The sequence below is a fragment of the Panthera onca genome, chromosome D2 (assembly GCF_046562875.1).
Source record: "Panthera onca isolate mPanOnc1 chromosome D2, mPanOnc1 haplotype 2, whole genome shotgun sequence".
Taxonomy (NCBI): domain Eukaryota; kingdom Metazoa; phylum Chordata; class Mammalia; order Carnivora; family Felidae; genus Panthera; species Panthera onca.
The window spans coordinates 62,644,735-62,669,924 of record NC_138349.1 but is presented as its reverse complement, the minus strand read 5'-3'; the positions used below and the strand labels follow the sequence as shown (position 1 = coordinate 62,669,924).

Genomic DNA, 25,190 nt, shown 5'->3' with positions numbered 1-25,190 from the left:
ATCTAAGGATTACACTTTGAAAACTGCCATACTGGAGGATACCCGTTAACATGCATCCCTATAAACTATCTAATCTTTCTGGCACACGGTTTTCAAATTAATCTCTCTTTAACAACACTTGAAAAGAACTAAATACTTTTTCAGAAATCTCTCCATGATTTCCCACTGCACACAGCATACCATCTAAATTCATTAAGACTAGTTCATTCATTAATACTGAAGGTGTTACAAGAAATAAAGCCATTAAACCGTTAATCTCATTTTTCTTTGATGGCTAAAAGGAAAGTCTGTCTACATAATATTTTTTAAAGCCATGCTAAAATCACTCGATATTTTCCAAGTACTTATATTATCAGGCACAGCCAGGAGCAGTTATAAAGAGTAAAAACTACCTCTAACTAAAGGACATATATGTAAACAAATAATCAAAATGCCATGTAGTGGTTTCTGCTTCCTGTATAATTCATATCACCATCACCATCTCTGTATTAATTAAAATGCTACATAAAATATATTTCAAGTCTGGGTTTTTTAAAGCAAACTGCTAATGCTAACAAGATAGAATTATTGAACTAAGAACCTGAAGAGGTTAAAAACCCCCATAGATAAAGCACTACTAACCATGCATTTTGCCATGCATCTGCAATCGAGGAAGAGAGCCCACACGAGAAACTAATCTTAACAACACCATGATTTTGGATTTTTCACCTCCAGAACTATAAGAAAGTAAATTTCTGTTGTTTAAGTCACCCAGTCTGTGGCATTTTGTTATGGCAGCCCTAGCAGATCAATATAGTTATGTTTTATATTTTGAAAGGTAAAAAAATAGAAGGTGACAGGTGTTAAAAATGAAATAGAATTTTGGATACCATAGGCGAGGGAGAAGCCATTTATTGTAAAATAATTTTAATTGTAACAATATTGTAAAAGAAACACTTGCAAATTGCCCAGCCTAACACACTGATAGATTTATTTTACCCTTTTCACACTTTTCTTACAGCATTCCCTCTACCTGAAATATTTTCCACTTAGTCTAAGCACTTTTCTCCAGATGAACCAGCCAAATGAGAATAAATGTTGTACCCAATTCCCACAATAAATAGAGAGCAGATGGACGACAGACCCCCTGAATGTGAAAACCACAAAAAGAAACATTGAAACTTGAGAGTGTAATTAAAATCCTGGTCATAGAAAATATAAGATTTTGCTATTGCATACTACAGTGGGACAGTTTAGTGAAAAGGTATTCATTCATGCCTTTTTTTCCTATTGTGATGAGATATAGACAATATAAAATTTGTCACTTTAGCCATTTTTAAGTATAATTCAGTGACAATTACTTTCACTCTGTTGTGCAACCATCATTACTATCTATTTTCAAGACTTCTTTAGCACAACAAACTCTTTATTCATAGGCAGTAACTCCCCATTTTGCTCTCCTGTTGGCCCGGGGTAATCTCTGATATACTGTTTCTACGAATTTGTTTATTCTAAATATTTCATATAAGTAAAATCATGTAATACTTGTCCCTTTGTGTATGGCTTATTTCATGTAGCATATTTTTAAGGTTCATTCATGCTGTAGTATATCAGAGTATCATTCCTTTTTCATGGCTTTCCGAATCTATATACAACAATTTATTTATCCATCTATCTTTTGCTGGATATTTAGCTTGTTTCTACTCTATAGCTATCGTAAATAATGCTCCAATGAACACAGGCATACAAGTGTCAGTTCGAGTCTGAGCATTCAATTCTTTGGGATATATCTAGGAGTGGAATTGTTGAGTCATATGGTAATTGTTTTAGCAATTTTTGAGGAACCACCAAACAATTTTCCATATTGGCCGCACCATTTTTTATATTCCTACCAACAATATATAAAAGTTCCAATTTTTCCACATCCTTGCCAATACTTGTTATTTTCTGGGTTTTGGTTGTGTGTGGTTTTTGGTGTTTTGTTTTTTGTTTTTATTATAACTATCCTACTAAGTGTGAAGTGGTAATACATGGTGGTTTTGACTCACATTTCTCTAACAACTAAAGATATTGGGACTTTTCACGTGCTTATTGGCTATTACTAAACCATCTTCTTTAGAGAAATGTCTATTCAAGTCTTTTAGCCCATTTTTTACATTGGGTCATTTGTCATTCTGTTATTGAGTTTTAGAAATTCTTCATATATTTTCATGGAGTTAGAGTGTATTATGCTAAGCAAAGTAAGTCAGAGAAAGACAAATATCCTATGATTTCACTCATATGTGGAATTTAAGAAACAAAACACATGAACATATGGTAAGGGAGAAAGAAGGAAACAAACCATAAGAGACTCTTAACAGATAACAAACTGAGGGTTGACGGAGGGAGGTGGGAAGGGCTAGATGGGTGATGAGTACTAAGGAGGACACTAGTAGTGATGAGGACTGGGTGTTGTATGTAAGTGATGAATCACTGAATTCTACTCCTGAAACCAGTATCACACTGTATGTTAACTAACTAGAATTTAAGTAAAAATTTTGAAAGAAAAAAAAAAAAGAAATTCTTCATATATTTTGGATACTACATCACTATCAGATAAATGATCATGTATACTTTTGAAATGAAGAACACAATAACATTTCTCATATAAAATAATTTTTTATATATAAAGATTAGGGTCATTTTAAAGAGGCTTGCTCAAATTTTTCTAAATGACTGAGATAACAGAAAATATTATTAGTCTCTGACCTTGGTCCCTGGCAAAGAACTCCTGAAACCCTTGTAATTTCCTGAGGGATAAAAAACCAAGGACAATTTCTTGTTCTAATATTTGTCTTTGACTCTATCCCTAGCACAGTTCTCCCAGAACCCTTTTAAATTCCTAAATGATGGGGCTCAGTCAGTTCAGTGTCTGACTCTTCATCTCAGCTCAGGACTTGATGTTGGGGTCAGGAGTTCAAGCCCTGTGTTGGGCTCTGCACTGGGCATGGAGCCTACTTAATAAATAAAAATAAAAATAAAAATAAATTTTAAAAAATTCCTAAATGGTTAAGTGCACTAGGAGCATCTTTTGTTTTATTAAGATAACTCTGAGTGGGTTCCTAGATGGATGGGGCTGGTAACCAGAAAAACCAACCCATGATTAGAAGCTTGAAATATTCAGTCCCATCCATCATCCTCCAGAGATGGAAGAGGAGCTAAAATTGGCATTAATGATTGATCATGACTATATGAGGAAACTTCCATAAAATCCCAATAGTACAGGGTTCAGAGAACTTCCAGGTTAGCAAATACATCCACAGTGGGAGGGAGATGAACCTCAATCAGGGGGATGAAAGCTCCTGTACTTGGGACCCTCGCAGACTTCACCTTATGTAACTCTTCATCTGGCTGGAAAGATAAGCAAATTTTCCCTGAGTTCTGTGAGCAGCTCTAGCAAATTAATTGACCTAAAAGAGGGAAGGAGGTCATGGGAACCTCTAATTTGTAGCTGCAGAGAAATGATTTCTAAGAAATATATAGTTGGTCATTTCTCAGACATTTTTGGTCTCTATCCACAATTCCTGAAAACAATTTGGAGCCATAAAAATGAAATGGGTGTGTCATTAATAAAGGTCTGACTTTTGGATCCCACCAAAGGGTGGGAGCTGATTGCCAGGAGGACCAACAATGTGACTAGAAGGTCTGAACTTTCAGTCTGAGTCCCCAAACCTCCCGGAGGGAAGAGGGGCAGAAAGTTAAATGAGCCAATGACCAATGACTCAGTCAATCATCACTATGTAATGAAACCTACAGTAAAATCCAAGAGGACATCTCTTTTTTTTTTTTTTTTTTTCTTTTTTTTTAGACTTGGGAAACCAGAATACTTTCATGTACCACTGAGCCAGGTCCCAAACTCCACAAGGACAGAAGTTCCTTTGTTAGGACCTTGCCCTGTGTATTCCATCTGGCTGTTGATTCGTATCCTTTATCATATCCTTTAATAAACTGGTAAACGTTTAAGTGTTTCCCTTAGTTCTGTGAGCTGCTCTAGCAAATTAAACAAACCTAAGGAGGAGGTAGCTGGGACTGCCAATCTGTAGTTGATCTGTCAGAAGCACAGGTAACAGCCTGGGGTTGGCAACTGGCATGCAAAATGTGGGGGTGGAGCAGCAATCTTGAGGACTGAACCCTTAACCTGTGGAATCTGATGCTATTCAAGTAGAGAAGTGTCAGAACTGAATTGAATTCTCAGACACCCCACTGGTGACCAAGAAGTGCTAGGTGTTGTGTGTAGCAGAGCCCCCCCCCCCCTCCCTCAATGGAATTGGGTCTGGGAACCCTAAAAGAGTAGCCCAGACAGATATAAGATTATGTTCAAATAAATTGTACAGTTGACCCTTGAAAAACACAAGGGTGAGGGTGCCAACCCCCACACAGTTGAAAATCCATGTATAACTTTCGACTCCTCAAAAATTTAACTACTGATAGTCTACTATTGATCAGAAGCCTTACCAATAACATAAACATTTGATTAACACATAGTTTGTACATTATATGTATTACATACCATATTCCTACAATAAATTAAGCTAGAAAGAAAAAAAAACGTTAAGAAAATCAAAAGGAAGAAAAAATACATTTACAATACTGTTCTGTATTTATAAAAAAAAAAAAAAATTCATGTATACATGGACCCGTACAGTTGAAACCTTGTGTTGTTCAAGGGTTAACTGCATATTGATTTGCAAACAACAATCACTTCTCAACCTTTCAACAAAGCATTTAAAAGTGTTTACCATTATATTGTATTCTAAAAGACCAAATTAATTACAGAATAGGCTAAAAGAATTTAAAAAAATGGGGGAAAAGAAGAATGATATATTGAGTTTATTGTTTCAGAAGTGCATCATTATGAGAAATAAGATGGTCCAGCCTATAACTGTAAGAGCCTTTTACCAAAGTACCATGATTTCTGAGGCACAAACTTCAAGCAGTATACCCAATATCCATCCACCCCTGCTTTCCTAAGAAAAGCACATGAGTTTTTGTTAGGGGCAATAAAGGCCTATCCTACATTTCCCAGCCCCTTGGAAATGGCAATGTGACAGATTTCAGGAAAATAAGATATAAGCGTGTAAGATTTGAGGTGACCCGAGATGAAAATTCTTAGAAAGATTCTTAAATAGAGCAAACACAGATGTGAACCTTTTTGCTCTTTTCCACTTTCTCTTCCTTCTTATTTAGAGCTACACTGAGCAAGGCAACAGCATCAGCTACTTTGTAACCCTGAGAAAAAGACTGAGAGAACTGCCCTATCTTCAAAAGCAACATCCTTATTAAGTGACCATATCAACCCTGGAATATCTAGTTCTAGACTTCTTCCTATGGTGGGGACAACGAAGTACCTAACCACTCTTACCTGGAATTGTGGTTAAGTGAAACCAAACTCAATTTCTAACTAAAATCACCTCAACACTCTCAAAGAATAGGGGACATCTATACATCCCCAATACAGGACAAGGATAACTGTGATATCTAAGAACATGAGATATTACAAAAGAAAGTATTAGTGAAATTGAAGACAAGAAGCAACAGAAACTATATGAAATTAAGCACAAAAAGACTGGGGGAAAAAAGAGTGTCACTGAGTTGTGTGTGACACAACTTAAAAGCTGAATAATGTATGTATAATTGCAATCCCTGAAGTAGAGAACTAAGGGAGAAAAACAATTCTGAAAACTAAGGATGAATGCTTTTACAAATTTGATGGAAACTAAACCTGTAGATCAAAACAGCTCAATTAGGGGCACCCAGGTGGCTCAGTCAGGTGAGTATCTAACTCTTGATTTTGGCTCAGGTCATTGATCCCAGGGTTGTAGGACTGATCCCAAAGTCAGACTCCATGGTGAGCATGGAGCCTGCTTAAGATACTCTCTCTCCCCCTCTGTCCTGCTCCCCAACTCGCATGTGCTCTCTCAAATTTAACAAAAAAAAAAAAAAAAAAAAAAAAAAAAAAGCTCTTTAAACTCAGCATCAAGAAACATGAAGAAATCAACACCAAGGTCAATCATATAACCAAACTGCTTAAAATCTCTGATGAGATGAGAGAAAATCTTAAATGTAGCTAGCAAAAAAGAATATGTACATGTTATATGTACAAGTTATGTACAAAGGAATGTAATTTGTTTTCTGAAACACTGAAAATAAGACAACAGAGCAACATCTTCAAAGCAATAAAATAAAATTTAAAAAAACCTGTCAGCTTAGAATTCTATTTCCAGTAAAAATAAGCTATTTAAAATAAATAAACTGTTTAAATGGTGGAAAAGTACTTTCACAGATGTGCATGAACTAAAATAATTCATTATCAGATTTTCCCTCTGAGAAATATTAAGTATCATTTAACACAACAGATCAATCCCTCCACTTTCAAACATTTTTTTTTCCTTCTGGCTTTCTAAACATCACTTTCTCTTGGTTTTCCTTACCTCCTTGGCCCTTATTTCTCATCTATCCAACCTTTAAGCATTACTCCAGAGCTCAATCCTTAAATGTCTGTATCTATATTCACTCTCTGCATCAACTCATCCACACTCATACTTTTTAATACTGTTTATATACTGAATACTCCCAGGCAGACCCTCCAGTCAGACCTCTCTCTTGAACAAAGAGACACGATAGTTTAACCAACTGCCTACCTCACTTGAATGTACCATAAACACTTCAAACTTGACATATCTAAAAATCAAGGAGTGCCTGGGTGACTCAGTTGGTTAAACATCCGAATCTTGGTTTCAGCTCAGGTCACAATCTCACGGTTCATGAGTTTAAGCCACATTGTCAGGATCTGTGCTGACAGCACAGAGCCTGCTTGAGATTCTCTCTGCCCAATAAGCAAGCATATTGACATCTGAACAGTACTAGCTAAAAGAGAAACAAGTGTAAAGGCCATAAGGGAGGACAATACCTGGAATGTTCAATAAACAGCAAGGAGGCCAGTGTGGCTGGAAAAGAATACATAAATCAGAGAGTAATGAAAGAAGAGTCAAAGTGGGCTGATGGGGGCAGAATATAATGTAGAGCCTCTCAAGCTACTAAAAGGCCTTCAGCTTTTCCTCTGAATCAAGTTAAGTATCTTTGGAAGCATTTGATCATATGACTGACATAATCTGTTTGCTATAGGCAGGCAATTTCATGGGTAAGGAGAACTAACTAGGAGGCTGATTAAGTACCTGGTTTTTATCAGCAGCATATAGGAACTAGTTAGAAACAACGGGAAAATTTGGGCAAAAGATGACAATGGCTTAGATCAGAGGGGTAGTAATGCAAGGTGAAATGTGTTGTGATTCTGAATGTATTTTGAAGGTACAATCAGAAAGACTGTGCTGACAGTTTGGATATGGGATGTGAGAGAAAGAAGTCAAGGTGGACTTCAGGGTACCAGAAATGGAAAGATGGAGCTGTCACTCATTGCATGGTGAAAACACAGAAGAGTGCAGGTTTAGGGGACTAGTATCAGAAGCTCAGTTGTGGACATGTTAAGATTGAGATGCTCATTTAGACATCCAAATGGAGACAATGAATGAATTGTTCCAACGTGAGTCTGGGGAAAGGTCCAAACTAGGGTATAAATGTGGGAATCACCAGGATATACATGGTATTTAAGGTGATGGGAACAGATGTGATAAACAGGGACAAGAGTGTACATATAAAAGAAAAATGGTCTAAGAACTGAGCCCTTAATGGAGTGTAGAAATGAGGAAAAAAGCAAAGAAAACTTCTAAAGAGAGGCAAAGAGGTAGGAGAAAAATGACATGAGCATAATGTCCTAGAAGCAAAATAAAATATTGAAGGAAGAGAGGGTGATTAACCATATTATATGGTCAAATAAGAAGAGGACTGAGAAATGACATCTGATTTAGAAAGTAGCAGGTCATTTGTGACCTTGATCACAGGAGTTTTCCTGGACGAATGGGGGAGGGGCCAAAAGCTTACTAGAAGGCATTCAAGGGATGAGAGTCAAGAAACTGGCAACAGTTTGGATAACATCATATACCTTATATGGTCAAGGGGCCAAGGATACAGTAAAGATCACTTTTTGCACAAAGTAGGGATTCCAATTTCCTTCCAAACCAGAAAATTCTTTCCTTTGCAACACAAGTTTCTCAGTTTTCATCACATTTATGTTCCAGGTTATTTGTAAGAGATTGGTAGAACTTTAGGGACAAAATGTTTATAAGCATTTTAAATAGAAAAACAAGATACAATAAACTTTTAAATAAAAATCAATCTTCCCCAAAACTCAACATTAATAGGGTACTCTAAGTGTTAATGGTCACATTCATAACGAGCAAGTTTCTTAAGCCTGACCTTGTACAGATTCTCCCATAGAGCACAGCACATCACAAAAGCACTCAAAGGTTTATAGCTTTCCTGACCTCAACTCAGTTTTTCCCTACATTCCCACATTATATCTACAAAGCTTCTCAGAAACCTCCTCTTTTTCACCAGAATAAAAAGGAGACTTCAAAACAGAAAAAGAAAAAATACATAATTTTAAAGGGTACAAGATTGATGTCGATACCCTTCTCCTTTTTTTCCCTGTAATCAAAGTGAACATATTTCCAGCCTCTTTCATTTCCTTTTGCAGCACTAAGTGAGCAAATTTTACCCAGCCTGTACATTTTCCTTCTAACCTTCAGGGCACTCTAACCTGAATGATAATATCACACATTAATTTACGGGACAGAAATAAAAAGGTAATAGGTTATAATTTGAAGAGATTAAATCTTTCTGTGTCTCTGTGGCATTAATATTGCAACTAAAAAGAATCATCTGTATAAGTGCACTGTCCATCTAATTCTAATATGTCAACATGGGATAAGGTGCAAGAGAAAAAAAAAATCTATGCTTATTGTACTATTACAACAGAAAAAAGCTCACCTGGAAGATATTAAGATAAGAATTAAGGGCTTTTGGGGCACCTGGGTGGCTCAATGAGTTGAGCATTCAACTTCAGCTCAGGTCATGATCTCATGCTTTATGGGTTTGAGTCCCACGTTGGGCTCTGTGCTGACAGCTCAGAGCCTGGAATCTGCTTCAGATTCTGTCTCCCTTTTTCTCTGCCCCTCCTCCACTCATACTTTCTCTCTCTCTCTCTCTCTCTCTCTCTCTCTCTCTCAAAAATAAATAACCATTAAAAAGAAAAGTTACGGGTTTTGGGGGCACCTAGGTGACTGTCAGTTAAGTGTCTGACTCTTGATTCTGGCTCACATCATGATCTCACAGTTCATGGGATCAAGTCCCACGTCAGGCTCTGTGCTGTTAGTAGGGAGCCTTCTTGGGATTCTCTCTCTTCCTCTGTCCCTCCCCAACTTGCACACATGTGCGCTTTCTATCTCAAATAAATAAAACATTAAAAAAATTTAAGAGTTTTTAAAAGTGTCCATTGATTGTTAATTTTGTCAAGATCAAAACTGCTTTAAAAAAAAAAAAACAAAAAACAACACAAGGGGCACCTGGGTGGCTCAGTCAGTTAAGTGTCCGACTTCGGCTCAGGTCATGATCTCATGGTTAGTGACATTGAACCCCGTGTCAGGCTCTGCGTGGACAGCTCAGAGCCTGGAGCCTGCTTCAGATTCTGTGTCTCCCTCTCCCTCTGCCCCTCCCCTGCTTGCTTGCTCTCTCTCTTTCAAAAATATTAAACATTAAAAGAAATACAGAACTTCCCTGGAACAAAATCTGAATAAAAGTTTTGTCATATTTTCTAAAACAAAATAAGAGAAAAAAAATCTCACTAAAGTGGAGTATAAGGATAGAAGGTGGGAGTCATACATTTGAGGTCAATTACAGACCCCAAGAGAAGATTCCTGAAGAGGAAACAAATCATTGATTACAGGCCCCAACAGGGAAAGATGTACATTGTACCTCCTATAAGAAATCAACTACCCGGCAATTCAGCCAATGAGAAACTGTCATCACACTGAAATCTTGTTCTAACAGACGTTAGCTCAAAACAACCCCTCCCAATTTCCTCCTTTTACACAGAATAACTTTTCTTACATTTGTTGGACTTGACTGTGGCTTTTCCACAACTTGCATGTTTCAAATTGCAACTGTCTGCCATTCCTGAATAACCCATTTTTTGCTAGTAAAATAACTTTAATTTTTATAAGACTAACAGTAAAAAGCTGGGTTATTTCTCTTTTTTTGACCTATGTATATAAAAAAAATTATAATAATATAGACTAGGGATGCCTGGGTGGCTCAGTTAAACATCCAACTTGGGCTCAGGTCATGATCTTGCAGTTCGTGGGTTCGAGCAGGCTCTGTACTGACAGCTCAGAGCCTAGAGCCTGCTTCGGATTCTGTGTGTGTGTCTCTCTCTCTCTCTGCCCATCTGCTGCTTGTACGCATGCGCACGCTCTCTCTCTCTCTCTCTCTCTCTCAAAAGTCAATAAACATTAAAAAAAAAGACTAGACAATAAGTTAGTATCTAATGTACTTATGATCCCTTCACTATTTTTGCATTTTTTGATTTTATTAAAACTAAACGTTTTCCTCATACATATAAAAATTTCACAAGTGGGGTGCCTGGATGGTTCAGTCGGTTAAGCATCTGACTCTTGATTTCAGCCCAGGTCATATCATCACAGTTGTGAGATCAAGCCCTGCATCGGACTCGGTGCTGAGTGTGAAGCCTTCTTGGGATCTCCTCTCTCCTTCTCTGTCTCTCTCTCAAAATAAATAAACTTTAAAAAAAAAAAAAGTAATGAAAAGGGGCGCCTGGGTGGCTCAGTCAGTTAAGTGTCCAACTCTTGATTTAGGCTCAGGTCATAATCTCATGGTTAGTGAGTTCAAGCCCCGCATCCAGCTCTGGGCTAACAGTGCAGACTCTGCTTGGGATTCTCTTTCTATCTCCTCTGTCCCTACCCTGCTCTCTCTCTCTCTCAAAGTAAATAAACTGAAAAAAAAAAAATTTTTTTTTTTTTAACTTCACAAGTAATTGTCTCAGTCAAGAATCCAGAAAGTATAGACATTTGTTCAAAATGAATACATTTTGATTTACTATTTCCTCAACTCTGCCAAGGTTCAAAATACTAAAACTTGAACAAAACATATTAAAAAATTACAGGGCAGGGGGCACCTGGGTGGCTCAGTCAGTTAAGCACCCAAGTTTGGCTCAGGTCATGATCTTGCAGTTTGTGAGTTCAAGCCCCGCATTCAGCTCTGTGCTGACAGCTCAGTGGCTGGAGCCTGCTTTGGATTCTGTGTCTCCCTCTCTCTCTGTTCCTCCCCCATTCTCTCACTCTCAAAAATAAATAAAGATTAAAATAAAATATAAAATTACAAGGTACATACGGTCAGTTTCCTTATTCTCTAAGCTTTTTTTTTTTTTTTAAGTTTATATTTATTTATTTATTTATTTTGAGAGAGAGAGTGTGTGCAAGCAGGAGAAGGACAGAGAGGGCGAGAGAGAGAACCCCAAAAAGGCTCCACATTGTCAGCACAGAGCCCAATGAGGGGCTTGGCCCCATGAACCACAAGATCATGACCCAAGTGGAAATCAGTAAAACATTGAACCAACTGAGCCACCCAGGTGCACCCCTTATTCTCTAAGTTTTAACCTTCCTTAAACAAGATTTCTTGAGAGAGAAAAACAGAACAGTTTTCTAAAATATATATGAGGAATCAATTGAGAATAGAGTCTAATTGCAGAGGAGATTAAAGAAAAAACCCTATAAAAAGTCTACACATATACATGCCATCCTTAACAGATTGTAATTTTACGTCATAAGTATAAAACTTTGAAAAAGTAGTGTCTACAAGGAATTGATACCTCATGAAATAATTTAAATACAGTTTAAAAATTTTAATTTAAAGTATTCTGATATGTACCTCTTTTGTATAGTAAATAACCACCATCAAAATATCTGTACTTTTTTTCTACATTTTTGAATACAGAAAATTGTGATGCAATTTTACTCAAAGACAAACTGCTATACACCTAATCTAAAAGGAAAACTCTATACATTTCCACTGATTACAATTATAAAATGAAAGTAATGTAAAGGAAATAACTTCAACAGTCTATTACAAACCTAAGGCAAGATAAGATATAAGATGCTAGTAATATTATTATGTCAACTTTTTTTTTTAAAACATTTTCTTACATATAACCTCTACATAAGCTAAAAATATACACAGAGGAATAGAGAGGGGACACTATTTGTAGTCCAAAAATTGTGCATGGGTAATCAAATCAATGACTTACAAAGGTATGTATTAATGACTTAGGACATATCCACATATATTTAAAAATCAGAATATATAGTGTCTAAGAATAAACCTACAAAAACACAAGACCTACATGAAGAAAATCTGTAGAACTTAAAAAAAAAGAAAACCTGAATAGGGAGAGGGATATTCCACGTCATTTGAACTACAGACTCAATAATGGAAAGGTATTCATTCCTCCCAAATTTGTCTATAATAAAATTGTATACAATTCCAAGCAAAATTAAACCATAGTATCTATGGGAGAAAGGGGAAAATGACAATTACAAAACTATTTTTAAATTAAATACAATGGGGCATCTGGGTGGTTCAACGGGTTAAGCGTCCAACTCTTGATTTGGGTTCAGGTCATGATCTCATGGTTCATGGATTTGAGCCCCACATTGGGCTCTGTCCTCACAACTGCGAAGCCTGACTGGTATCCTCCTCCCCTACTCAATTCATGAGCACGTGCTCTCTCTCAAAAATAAACATTAAAAAATTTTAAATTAGGGACACCTGGGTGGTTCAGTCAGTTAAGTGTCCAACTTCAGCTCAGGTCATGATCTCGCAGTCTGTGCTGACAGCTCAGAGCCGGGAGCCTGCTTCAGATTCTGTGAGAGACTCTCTCTCTCTCTCTCTCTCTCTCTCTCTCTCTCTCTCTCCCCCTCCCCCAATCACACTCTGTCTCTCTCTCTCAAAAATAAACATTAAAAATTTTTTTTAATTTTTTTAAATTAAACACAATAAAATCTACCATACACATAACCAAGTGGGTTTTACTCCTGGAATGCAAGGATGATTTGAAATACAAAAATCAATGTAACATATACTATAGTTAAAAAGAAAAAAAATGGAAGGAAGGAAAAACCACAAGCTCATTTCAATTGATACAGAAAAAGCATCTGACAAAGTTAAATACCCTTTCATGACAAAAACACTCAACAAACTAGGAATGGAAGAAGAAAACTACCTCAACATAATAAAGGCCATAAATGAACATTCCACAACTAACATCATACTCAACAGTAAAGACTGCAAGCTTTTTCTCTAAGATTAAAAATAAGACAAGGATGCTCACTTTTTGCCACTTCTATTGAGTGTGTTACTAGAGTTGTAGATGGAAAATTAGACAAGAAAAAAAAGACCTCCAAACTGGAAAGAAGATTATCTGTTTACAGATGACATGATCACATATGTAGAACACTCCTAAGAATTTCACACAAACAAAAAACTGTTAGAATAAAATTCAGAAAAGTTGCAGGATAAAAAATCAGCACATAAAAATCAGCTGCATTTCTATATATTAATAATGAGGAATACAAAAGAGAAATTAAGAAAACAATTCCATTTACAGTAGCATCAAAAAGTATAAAATACTAAGAATTAACTAAAGAGGCAAAATACTTGTACACTGACAACTACAAAATACTGCTGAAAAAAAAATTAAAGACATAATGGAAAGACATTCTGTGTTCACGGATTGGAAAACTTAATACTTTTAAGATATTGACACTACCCAAAAGGATCTATGATTTGATACAATATCAAAATCCCAATGCCATTTTTTTCCGTAACAAAAAAAAAAATCAATCCTAAAAGTCATACGGAATCTCAAGGACTCAATGAGCCAAAAGAATCTTGTAAGAAGAACAAAAGTTGGAGGTCTCATACTTCCTGATTTTAAACTTACTACAAATATAAAGGAATCAAAACAGTGTGGTACTGGAATATAGACACACAGACCAATGGAATAGAATAGAGAACCTGGAAATAAACCCTCACATATACTGTCAAGTGATTTTTTGCCAAGAGTGTCAAGACTACTCAATGAAAAAAAACAGTCTTTTCAACAAATAGTGCTGGGAAAACCATACCACATTCAGAAGAATGAAGGATCCTTGTCTTACATGTGTATATATACACATATATATATATATATATTACTATATATATATTACCATATATATATACATATATATATATATGGAACTAAACACAAGAATTAAAACTATAAAAGATGGGGTCTCCGGGTAGCTCAATCAGTTAAGTGTCCAACTTTGGCTCAGGTCATGATCTCACTCACAGTTCCTGAGTTTGAGCCCTGTGTTGGTCTCTGTGCTGACAATGCAAACCCTGGGGCCTGCTTCGAGAGTTCTGTGTCTCCATCTCTTTCTGCCCCTCCCCTGCTCACGCCCTTCCTCTGAAAAATAAACATTTGGGGCACCTGGGTGGCTCAGTCCGTTGAACATCCGACTTCAGCTCAGGTCATGATCTCACTGTCGGTGAGTTCAAGCCCCGCGTCAGGCTCTGTGCTGACAGCTGGGAGCCTGGAGCCTATTTCAGATTCTGTGTCTCCCTCTCTCTCTGCCCCTCCCCCACTCATGCTCGCTCTCTCTCTCTCTCTCTCTCTCTCTCTGTCAAAAATAAATAAACATTGAAAAATATAAATAAATAAACATAAAAAAACTATAAAGAAAACATTAGCACGGGGCACCTGGATGGCTCAGTCAGTTGAGCATCCAACTCTTGATTTCAGGTGAGGTCATGATCTCATGGGTTAGTAAGTTCAAACCCCATGTCAGGCTCAGTGCTGACACTGCAGAGTCTGCTTGGAATTCTTTCTCTCTCCCTTGCTCTCCTTCCCCCACTTATGTGTGTTGACTCTCTAAATAAATAAATTACAATACACTTAAAAAAAAAAAAAAAGAAAGAAAGAAAGAAACACCACACACAAAAGCTTCACAGCATAGGATGTAGCAGTGACTTCTTGGATATGAGGCCAGAATCAGACAACAAGAGAAAAAAGATAAACTGGACTACATCAAAATTTAAACCTTTTGTGTAAGACTACAAAAAAGAAACCCACAGAATGAGAGAAAATAATTGCAAATCATCTTTCTGAGAAAGCATTAATATCCACAATATATAAGGAGCTCCACAACAAAACAAAATAACCAACCTAATCCAAAAATGAGCAAAAAATCAAACATTCTCCAAAGAAGATATACAAATAGCCATAAGCACCTGAAAAGGTGCTCAACATCACTAATCATTAAGGAAATGCCAATCAAAACCATAATAATATACCACTTTATGCCCATTAGGATAGCTATTTAAATACACACAAAACAGCTCAGAAAAGAGCAAGTGCTGACTAGGATGCTGAGAAATTGGAATTCACATGCATTGCTGGAGGTAATGTAAAAATGGTGCAGCTGCTGAGGAAAATACTATGGAGGTTCCTCACAGCACTACACATAGAATCACCATATGATCCAGCAACACCTCTTCTGAATTGAACAAGCATGGATTTGAACAAGTATCTATACACCAATGTTCAGAGCAGCATTTTTCACAATAGCCAAAAGGTGTAACTTGAGTTGTTAAATGTCCATCAACAGATAAGTGGATAAAGAAAAAGGAGTATGTACATGCAAAAAAATATTATTCAGTCATAAAAATGAATGACGTTATGATTCTTGCTAAAACAGGGATGAACCTTAAAAACGTTATACTAAGTTAAATAAATATTAGGTTCTTCTCCAGGTTCTCCTGATCACTAAAACATTATAGACCTGGACCTCATTAATCTCTTGCAGAAATATCATCATCAAGTGCCACTTTATAATTATACCTTTGATCCTTAATTACTAAAAAAAGAACTCTTTATTTGCTATAATAATATTCACTGTCTTTAACAAAACTTGTATGCTACTTAATTCTCCTGTATAAGTTACCAGTTTCAGAATTGTTTGTGAGGAAAAGTTTCTTTTTAAAAATAGCATACTTTCTTTTCCCTGGTAAAAGAACGGCATAACCTAATTTTTTTGACCTGAAAGTCATTATTAAATTAAAAATGATAAAATCAAAGCTGTTCTAATTGAAAGGCTTGAGGACCAAAATTCAGCACCTTTCAGTTTCCTCCTTTTCTCCTGCACCATCTGGCCATTCACTTTTCCAACAGACAGCAGAAAGCAATCCAAAAAGCCAGTAAGCAAGGCTTAGTGAAAACTGCTTTGAAAACCAATGTTATCAAGGAAAATCAATTCTCATTTTGGCTCTGAAAGCTAAGAAATTCAGAAGCAAACTTTATGCAATATTATGTTAGCCCTCTTTATAAGCAAATTTATACCTTTTTCCTTTTTTGCAGCTTTAACTTTATATTTCAAGGGGAATTAATCCTTATTTCCATAAAAATGTATGTGTGTTTCTAGATTTCAAAACCATTATGGAAAGATGGGACACACATAGTCTATATTCATATTCATTATTTATTCCTTTATTCATATGAACAATGTAAAATGTTTTCCCTTAAAACATTCACTTTTGTAGTAATATATGATAAGAGATTTTGAAAGTTAAGGCAATTACACATTTAAGGGAAAAAGGGAAACATTTTAAAATATGATCTACATATTTTCATCAATGTGACTCTGAAAAAGAAAGACAGACTAAATTAATAGTGGTGCCATATAACATATTGGAACACTTTATCAACTTCAAATTGTCTCAAAATTAAATATCTTACCAAGTACTTACATTGCCTTGATGTAAAGATTCAATCTAAGCAATGACAATTTAGGGAGGAAATAAATTCTATATTCAATATATATAAATTCATTTTACATTAAATGGCAATGCATAACTTTATCCACACATTGCCATACTACTTCTTTCTCTGACATTCCTCTGAGCCTAAAGATGTTTTCTGAATCATACTTAAACTCATAATTTTGACAGATGGATCAGATGTTTCAGCTCGTAAGTGACAGTCTTTCACAACACATGAATTAGTCACACAGACCTCTTCTAGCTTTGAAAAATTCTAAAATCTATTCTAGGAATAGTGAGTTTCTACTGCATGTTCTACTGTTTTTATATTCTCTGGCATGTGACAGGAAATCTTCTACATTTAAAATACATAATGTTCACAGCAATATAGCAACATAGCAAATACTAGAAGACATCTGAAATGATGATGAAGAAGCCAAATTCAACTAAAACTTTTAAGCACCTGCCATTATACCAATGTAAATAATTCTAACTAAGGAAACAGATGAACAGGCATCTTCATTACAAGTTTTCAAGGGTTATAATTAAACCGATTCAAGGGGTTAGTAAAATTAAAACTTTTCATAATAATACTTAGACATTATTTGCCTTTTCCACTTTTATTCTCTCATCAGTGTACAAGCAATTTTTTACAGGCTACATGTAGCATAATAGCACTGTTCTGACAGGTAATGGAATATCTATTTCTATGTCCTAACTTCTAAATTTAATTTTTAATACAGTAAATGTCAACAGATATAACCCACAAAAACCAAAGCTCTATGGGATTCTTAATAATTTTTAAGAGTTTAAAGGGATACTAAGACTGAAAAGTTCTACAAGTTCACACACTTTGCAGTTAGACTACTACCAGTATATCATCACTTAATATTCTTTTTTCTTTTTCTTTTAAAGAGAGAGAAAGAGAGCGGTGGGGGGGGCAAAGGGAGAAAGAGAGAGAATCTTAAGCAGGCTCCATGCTTAGCATGGAGCCCAAGGTAGGGTTCGGTTCCACAACCCTGGGATCATGACCTGAACTGAAATCAAGAGTCAGACGGTCAACCGACTGAGTCACCAGAATCTCATTTGATATTCCTGATGAGTGATAAGTCACTTTTGACATGAACTACAAACTGTGACTTAATTTCAAAAACATTAAAATGTGGAAAATGTATATCTTAAAATGAAAGAAAAGTAGTACTTCCAAATTCATGAATAACAAATTGGATTCTTTCAAAAACAAGTGGAATAACTAGTAACACTTTATGTATAATTTGATTAGGAGTCTATTTTCTCATTTGATTCAGTTCATGCAATACCCAAGTAATACCAATTTTAATAAAAAAAGAATATGCCTATCAGTTTGACATGAGAATCTTTACCAGCAAATGAAATTTGAAAGTAAACATAAAATACATTTCATTATTTCATAAATAGTTGGTTATTAAATTTTTTAATTGCAATAAAAGACTTTTACTAAATACCACAACAGTTTGCATAAGGGATTAGAGAATTTTAAATTTCAAAAGATAGGGGACAAGACTGAGGAGGTATAAACACTAGGGTAATGGAGTTTGGACTTTATTGGAAGAGCAAAAGAAAAACTACTTAAGTGAGCTAATGGGAAACTCAGTCTGATAATCTGTCCACAGTGTGTAGAACAGACTGGAAAAGGAAGAAACTTGAAAGTGAAGATCACTTACTATATGCATAAGGCAGTGAAAGTTGTAGCCTTTGGCAGTACAGATTGAAAAAACAGAGGGAACAAGTAGGGAGAACAGATTGCAATTTGAAGGAAGAAATTTGCAGAACTCATACCTACATTCTAAGTGGAAAGGTGAAAGTAAATGACAGTTTTAAAGCCAGTATGAGACTACTTTAAGGTAAGTCTCAAAAGGGGCACTCGTTCCATATGAAGATAATGAACACTAGACATTGTATCATACTCAAAGGTGGGACATTCATGTAAAGACATCAAAGAAGAAGGCAGAAATGGTGGATTCAAATTGAACTCCAATGCTTAAGCTGCAGGCAGACCTGTGAGTCATGATGCAAAGAAGTAGCAATAAATTCTCTAAAGAGAACACGAGTTAACAAACAAAACAAGACAGAAGAAAACAGTAATCAAAGAACTGAATCTCTACCACTAAATTAAGAAGATGGAAGAAACTAGTCAAAAAAGGAGGAAGTCCCAAAAGGACTTGAATAATGGGGCTATAAAAATTAAAAAAGAGCAAAGGTTAAGGGAGATCTTATTAAGATTTTATTTTTAAGTAATCTCTACACCCAAAGAGGGGCTCAAACCCACAACCCAAAATCAAGACTCACATGCACTGTCGACAGAGCCAGCCAGGCACCCCAGGAAGAACATTTATCATAGCAATAGAAGAGGCCTGTGTTTTGTTGTTGTTTTTACTTTGAAAGTCTGTGAATTACTAATCATTTAAAGAAGTAATTTTTCACTCCTTTTAATCAATTTGAACTATAGACTATTTTCATCAAAAAATCAAATATAAGCTGATAAAACATTCCAAGTGTATGAGAAAATATTATTGAATTATTTCAATATTATTGAAAATATTATTGAATTAATTATTGAATAATTATACAATTATTATTGTAACTTTGGGATATTTATTCTACTGCAATTTCTACAATCATAAAAATTCAAATCTTATGAACTCATCTTGACCATCCAAAAGAAATACTAGGGTCGCTTGGGTGGGTCAATCACTTAAGCATCTGACTCTTGATTTTGGCTCAGGTCATGATCTCAGTTTGTGAGATCAAGCCCCCAACAGTTCAAGCCCCACAACAGCACAGAGCCTATTTGGAATTCTGCATCCCACCCCACCCCCCACCCTCTGCCCCACTCCCTCCCCTGCTTGCATGTGCAGAAGCATTCTCTCTCTCTCTCTCAAAATAAACTTTAAAAAATCCTCAACAGAAATCACATTATTTTAACACAAAATCACATTATCTTATAACAGATTTGTGGAATGTAACACAAAAAGTGTATCATAATGAAAACTTTCATTGACTCAGAATTAAGTGCTTTTGGGAGGAATCTGAAATTTATTTCTGCTTAATAAACATTTTATTCCAGGACATTCCAGGTAAAAACTATTAATATCATAATTCTGGAATTACAGAATAGAAAAAACTGAATCTAGACCAATTTTTTTTAATGTTTTTTATTTATTTTTGAGAGAGAGAGAGAGATGGAGCATGAGCAGGGGAGGGGCAGAGACAGAGAGGGAGACCCAGAATTGGAAGCAGGCTCCAGGCTCCCAGCTGTCAGCACAGAGCCCGATGCGGGGCTTGAACCCACAGACTGTGAGATCATGACCTGAGCTGAAGTCAGATGCTCAACTGACTGAGCCACCCAGGAGCCCCTAGACTAATTTCATTCACTCACTAGATAAATGAGAAAACTGAGAACCAAACTGTAAATCAAGTGAAACGTATAAACTATAAATCCAGTACTTTTGAGAAATATTTCAATGAAACCTAAGATCTTCTACATGTTCAGTTACATGGATTTATCTATACATACTTACAAGCAATTCCTATCTCTTCAAACTAATTTCAAAAAATGTTCTATTAAGACCTATTTTGTTGGGCTGTTTTGAACAAATACAGATGAAATACTGTACCCAAAATTTGTAATGTATTAAGAAATATGTAATCCAAAACTTTTATTAATTCTAAAGGGGTCTGCCACCAATCAATCCCGAAAGTCAGATTCTACCATATTCATACTTTTTATTAAAAGGTTTAAGCATTTATCTACCCTGCTCAATTTCAATAAATGAATTCCTATATGACTCCCAGTCCCAAATGGTTGAGAAATGGGGACTAGACTGTTATATCTCAGAATTTTAAGCCCTGTGTCCAACAGTGAAAGGATAACAAGCTGTTTTCTACTAATTAATCACTTATTCCATTATTAAATCAATAGGTTCTACATTATAAAAGACTTTCATCAATGGTTTACTAGAATACTTTTATAAAATAGCTAGAATATAAAATTTTCTACATGAAAAGATTCCATCCAATTAAATAATTTCAAAGAATGTTTCAACATTTTGAAACTTTTTAATATTTCAGTAAGCATCTTGAAGGGCAAATTATGTAATTCTTAAAGATTTAGCAGATTAAGAATTTTTTATCAAATAAAATGTAAGTTTGTTAAAAATCTACACTGAAGAGACACCTGTGTGGCTCAGTCTGTTAGCATCCAGCTCTTGATTTTGGCTCAGGTCATGATCTCACAGTTTGTGGGTTCAAGCCCTGCACTGGGCTCTGCTCTGATTGTACAGATCCTGCTTGGGATTCTCTCTCTCTGCCCCTCCCCTGCTCTCTCTCTCTCTCTCTCTTTCTGAGCATAAATAAATAAACTCAAAAAAAAAAAAAATCTACATTGAAAACAACTGTTTACCTGAACATCAGGCAGAAATAGAATCACTGTCAAATTGAAACAAATGAAACTAGTAATGTTTGTTATCACTAAATCACCATTAAAAAACATCAATATTAATTTTTAAATAACAATCCTTTATCCCAAACCCTTCCAACTAGATGGATTTTAGAATTCAAAATTTTATAAAGTTAACCAGGGCATATATAGTGATAGCTAAATAGTGACACACTGCCGTCCATATGTCATATGTACATTACATGTAAAAGTATCTATGTTGTACATAAACCTGTGGAGTTTAGAGAAGCATCCTAAAATTAAACACATTAACATTTCTCTTACAAAATAAGAATATTCAGTTCATATTAGGTTTTACTTTTTAAAAAGTTCATTTGGTCAGGTTTTCCTGATGAATCATTACAAAAATTTTGTTGGTATAAAACTACAGTATTTGAATTTCAGAACTGTGGATAAAGAATAGTGTTCCTATAGGTATTTATCTGGCCAACAATAAACATACAACATTTATGGTATATAGCCTAAAAAATAAAGGTTAATTTCTTGTTAATTTCTGAAATATTAATAATACCTCTTTCCTGAAATTTCTTTGTAACTACAAGGGGTTTATAGCATACTTCCTGACATAAATATTCAAATGTTATTTCTTATTTTCCATTATTTAGGAACCTAGATATCTGTGTATCTTACATACATTTAAACCAATTTTTCAAAGCTTTGAAGACATGAAGACACAAAGCAGAATGTATCATCATTTCAGAAAATCATCACTGAAGTATGACAAAAGTCTGAATGTCTCAATATCAAATAGCAAACAAGGCAAGAATGTCATGAAAATACTTCTTATATGTGCTTTCCAAAAAAAATGGAATAGAATATTACCATGTATATCAATCAGTTAAAATGCTTTTAGTTCCACAGAAAAAACAACAGAAAGAGACAAAATAAAATGTATTCTCCCAAAATGAAAAATCCCATACATGAAAAATCCAACAGTAGTATTTGGGCTTTAGAAAACAATTTGATCTGTTTGTCAGTTTTGCCCTCAAACTGGTTGACCTTAAAGCAGGGAAATGGCTGTAGCAATTTCAGCGTCATACCCACACACCACTATACTTGATTTCATTCTGATTGGACCTAATTAGTTAAGGCCTGCAACCATCAGTGTAGCCAGAGGAGTTTAACTGCCTGATTATCTAAGGAATACCATGGCCCATAGTTTAGCCAAACCACACAATAGATAATGGATATTGCGGAAATAACCACCAAGGTACACAATGTCACAAAACAAAAAAAAAATCCAAAAACAACAAAAAAAGAGACACTCAAAATTAATAAATAGTAATAGGTAATTGATCCCCATCATTCATACATATTTTTAAAGTTTCTTTATTTATTTTGAGAGAGACAGACAGAGACAGCATGAGCAGGGGAGGGGCAGAGAGAGGGAGAGAGAGAATCCCAAGCAGGCTGTGCTGTCAGCACAGAGCCCAATGTAGGGCTCAAACTCATGAACTATGGGGTCCTGACCTGAGCTGAAACCAAGAGCCTGATGCTTAACCAGCTGAGCCACCCAGGTGCCTCTATTTCTCATTTTTAAATACCTAGCTTAATACCTGGCCTTTTACAAACGTGATTATTTGTAAATCCATTCTTTGCATCATTTAAATTTCCATATAAGAAGGTTTTTAGTATATTTAACTTTGACGACTTGACTGTCATGAATGATATTCATAATTTAAAACTATATTTCCTAATTTTCATGCATCTACTTAAACAAAATATTGTGGAAAACAAAATATTATTCCAGGTTTGCTGTGAAATAATTTTAAAATGCTAAACCATAATCCAACTAGCTTCCACATAAAAACCAAATCATATCACAGTTAAGAGGAGGAAAAATAAATTTAGCACCTGCCTTTTACACACAAAAAAGTTACTGAATAGACACAATCTGTAGAATCACTAAGATCAGAAATTTTAAAGATTCTTTTTCTTCTTTCCAATGAGAATAACCAAAATCTTCAAAATTACCATTATCCTGCTTATTTCCTATTAGAAACACCTATTGGCGAAACAAACCTATTTTGTAAAATCAAGTCAACATTAATACATGCCCTACAAAACCGAACCATTGACTACAGTCATTAAACAGTGGTTTACAAAAACACAGACCAATGTAAATATTAAAATAGGTATGCACATGTATAGAGAGAGTGAATTTGGAAATGTAAATTCGAAGATATACAAATGGAAAAATATTACTGTTTGAAGTTATCAATAAAAAATTAAATACCGCAGGACACTACCAATAAATTTCATGGATTATGCAGTCGTAAATCAACCGTGCAAGGCTAGTCAGTCAATGCCTAGCCTCTACTCCGCCCCTTACCTCCAACCTGTCCCCAAGTGAAAACGTGCTCGGAACACTAACACACAGCATATCCCGTCTTGAAACGGTGTACATTCCTACACTACTGAAAGAAAATATTGGCAGGATCATTTGAAAGGAAAAGAAAGAAAGCAAACCAAAGGACACTTCAGGTTCGGCAGGGAGTAGCATTTTAATTTATAATATTCCTTGCTTTATTTAAAATCGTATAAAACCCAGGATGTCTTTTAAAGCACTATTCACTTTCTAAAAAACCACAACACTATGGAAAAAAAAAAATGAAAACAAGGGGTGGGTTAATTTCTATAACCCGTCAAATCAAAAATTTTCATTTTCATCGTTTCCAGTTAGAAATCCAAGCATCTGTATAAAGAGGTTGTATCAAGACGTCGCCACTACACAGTGTTTGCCTCGAAAACATACACAATCCCAGGACTGCCGGAAAAACCAAAGATCTGTCTTTTTCCTTTTCTCTCTCCCCTTCAGCAGCCTTACTGCCTAAGTTTTAAGTCTCCAACCCCTGCACTACTAAGACTTTTGCAAGGAAAGAGATGCTGGTGAAGATGGCCCCCTACCGCCATGAGTGGTCTTGTGTTCTGTCCGCCACCCCCACCTGCCCCAGCGGCTCCGGCTCACAGCCCCGCCTTCGGTAAGGTCTCCCCGGCGGCCACCGCGGGCCATGACCCCCCCGCCCCTCTCCCAGACAGCAGCCAAGGGACCCGGCGGGGCGTGGGCAGGAGCCCGGGTCTCCCTCTCCGGACACTGGACAACACACCACTCCCACGGGGGAGCCACTTGCGAAGAGACCCCGGCAGGGGATGACGGCTAAGCGGCTGACTGCTCCAAAGAGGGGCGTGACCGCCAGCCTGCTGGGAGGCGCAAGGTACCAGAGGTAACCCCACAAGGTGCTGCTGCCGCCAGGGACCAGTGGTGCAGGCGTGGGCCAGGAGGCTGAGGGACACTCGCTCTCTTACCGCCAGGTCCGGGTTTCGGCTGTCCCTGTGTGACACAGCTCGGATGACCCCTGCTCGCCAGCCCCGCCAACAGCGTCCACTCTCCCCGTGCTCTGGCCGAGCCTCTTCGCCGACCGCCACGCACAAGAACCGCTTCCCCACCAGTTCCAGCCGCGTCTCCACCGCCATAGCCATCACTGCCGAAGCGGCTGCTGCCTCCTCCACTGCGAGGTAATCGGTGAAACCCCGCTCCTACCGGCCGCCCATGCTGAGGAGGAGAGAGGACTGGGGGACCGCGGCAGCCCCGCGAGCAAGCGAGCGTCGATTCGGGGGCGCACCGGACGCTCTGCCCAGAAGGGCACAGCGACCTCGGTCTGTGGCAGTCCTCAACACTCCCCTGGACTCCCGACTCCCGACTCGCAGCCTCTGACTGTAGTCGCGCGCGCACGCGCGCACACACACGCGCGCGCGCACACACACACACACACACACACAAACTGACAGAAATCCCCACACCAGTCGCCGTCAGGCAGCCCCGGTCACTGCCGCCACCTCGTCGTGGACAGCACTACTCCGCCTCCCCCTCCACTCGCCGGCTGCGAGCGCCGCGTCTCCT

General features: G+C 36.8%; 1 protein-coding gene across 4 annotated transcripts in view; it reads right to left on the bottom strand.

The window, feature by feature from the left end:
• The window catches only part of JMJD1C (jumonji domain containing 1C), a 260,706-nt gene extending 235,719 nt beyond the window's left edge, over nucleotides 1-24,987 (bottom strand). For 2 of the 4 annotated variants that reach the window (XM_078434302.2, XM_060642645.3), the window contains exon 1: nucleotides 24,596-24,978. In XM_078434302.2, the coding sequence (XP_078290428.2) occupies nucleotides 24,596-24,769 (174 nt within the window). In that variant the 5' untranslated portion in view covers nucleotides 24,770-24,978. Of the gene's footprint in view, nucleotides 1-24,595 lie in introns of all 4 variants that reach the window. The other 2 variants (XM_078434306.2, XM_078434303.2) reach the window with 2 other exon arrangements.
• Between the last annotated feature and the right edge of the window lie 203 nt (nucleotides 24,988-25,190).